We start from the raw sequence: 1,501 nt of genomic DNA on the forward strand, positions 1-1,501 counted from the left end.
AAAAAAAAAAAAAAAAGACACATTCTTGGCCCTGTTTGTGCATCTGAGCGAGGACAGGTCCTGTGCGGGGTCCCCACACCTGCCTCTCAAGCACAGCCCCTGGTGGTGCCTGCAGGCTCACTATTCACCAGGGGAGCCCCAGGTCTATGCTTCTGTCTCCCGGGAGGACTGCCTGCCTGGCGCCCGATAGGTGCTCAGGAAGTGCCCTTGGGATGGAGCACGAGTGCCACTGTGTCATCTGTGCTGTGTGTGGGCAGCAGACCCACCATACGGTGGGCACCTGACTGGGCAGGCGGGGGTGTGGGGGTGCACGCTCTCTCCAGGAGCAGATGGAAGTCCCCACCGTTTGTGGTTCCCCCGAACTGGCTCCACATTCCTTGCAGTCCCTTGTCCTGGCACTGGGTTCACAGAAGTCTCCCTTGTGCCTGGGGCTGGGAGGCTCTGGTGAGGCCTGAGCATGCAGCGCCTGGCTTCCATCCCACCTTTCCTTTCTGATCAAAGGTGGAGCTTATATTTGGAGGGGCAACTCCAGCTCCCTGGGGGTACAGTCCTGCGGTCCTGCCCATTTGAAGGTGGGCGGGTAACCTGAGCTTGCCAGCCGCTTGACAGCATCCTTGACTCCTACTGCAGACATGCTCCTGGACCTCAGTGACCTACTTCAGGTAGACAACCTCCGTCCTGCATCTTTACCCACCTGGGGTTGTGACCGGGGTACACCAGGTGCCTCCAGGCATCTCAGTGGCCAGTCTGTGCTTCCTGCCTGGACAGGAAGTTTTGGTCTGTAGGATGAGGGGCCCTCATCACTTGGGGGTCACAGTCCAAGACTTGTGGGATTGTGGGTCTCCATGGCAGGAGGGCAGCTGCCAGTGCTGGGCGTGGTTGGGTGTTAGCTAGGCCTGGGTGAACCGTGAACTTTGGTCCTACACAAAGGGGATTATTTTTAATTAAAAAATTTTTTTGTGAGTACCTAGTTTGGTATAGGAGATTATTTCTTTTGACCTTGCATTTTATTTATTTATGTATTGATGAGATGGAGTCTTGCTCTGTCACCCAGGCTGGAGTGCAGTGGCGTGATCTCAGCTTACTGCAACCTCTGCCTCCTGGGCTCAAGCGATCCTCCGACCTCAGCCTCCCAAGTAGCTGGGACCACAGGTGCCTGCCACCATGCCTATTTTGTATTTTTAGTAGAGACGGGGTCTTGCCATATTGCCTAGGCTAGTCTTGAACTCCTGAGCTCAAACAATCCTCCCACCAGGGCCTCCCTAAGTGCTGGGATCACAGGCATGAACAACCATACCTGGCCTCTTGCATGCATTTTAAATTGTAGAAAAATCTTGTATTACACTGTATTTGGAGACACTCACTTTCTGGGTACCACAGAAAGCATTTTCAGTTACATCTCTCTCTTTTTTTTTTTTTTTTTTTTTTGAGACGGAGTCTCGCTCTATCGCCCGGGCTGGATTGCAGTGGCCGGATCTCAGCTCACTGCAAGCTCCGCCTC

The 1,501-nt window shown here is 53.8% G+C and overlaps 1 protein-coding gene across 2 annotated transcripts in view; it reads left to right on the forward strand.

The window, feature by feature from the left end:
• The window catches only part of BRF1 (BRF1, RNA polymerase III transcription initiation factor 90 kDa subunit), a 102,484-nt gene that overhangs the window by 63,043 nt on the left and 37,940 nt on the right, over window positions 1-1,501 (forward strand). For both annotated transcript variants that reach the window (XM_011951376.1, XM_011951378.1), the window contains exon 4: window positions 631-662. In XM_011951376.1, coding sequence (XP_011806766.1) covers window positions 631-662 — 32 coding nt within the window. The remainder of the gene's footprint in view (window positions 1-630; window positions 663-1,501) is intronic.

This window comes from Colobus angolensis, unplaced genomic scaffold, assembly GCF_000951035.1.
Source record: "Colobus angolensis palliatus isolate OR3802 unplaced genomic scaffold, Cang.pa_1.0 Scaffold32, whole genome shotgun sequence".
Taxonomy (NCBI): Eukaryota; Metazoa; Chordata; class Mammalia; order Primates; family Cercopithecidae; genus Colobus; species Colobus angolensis.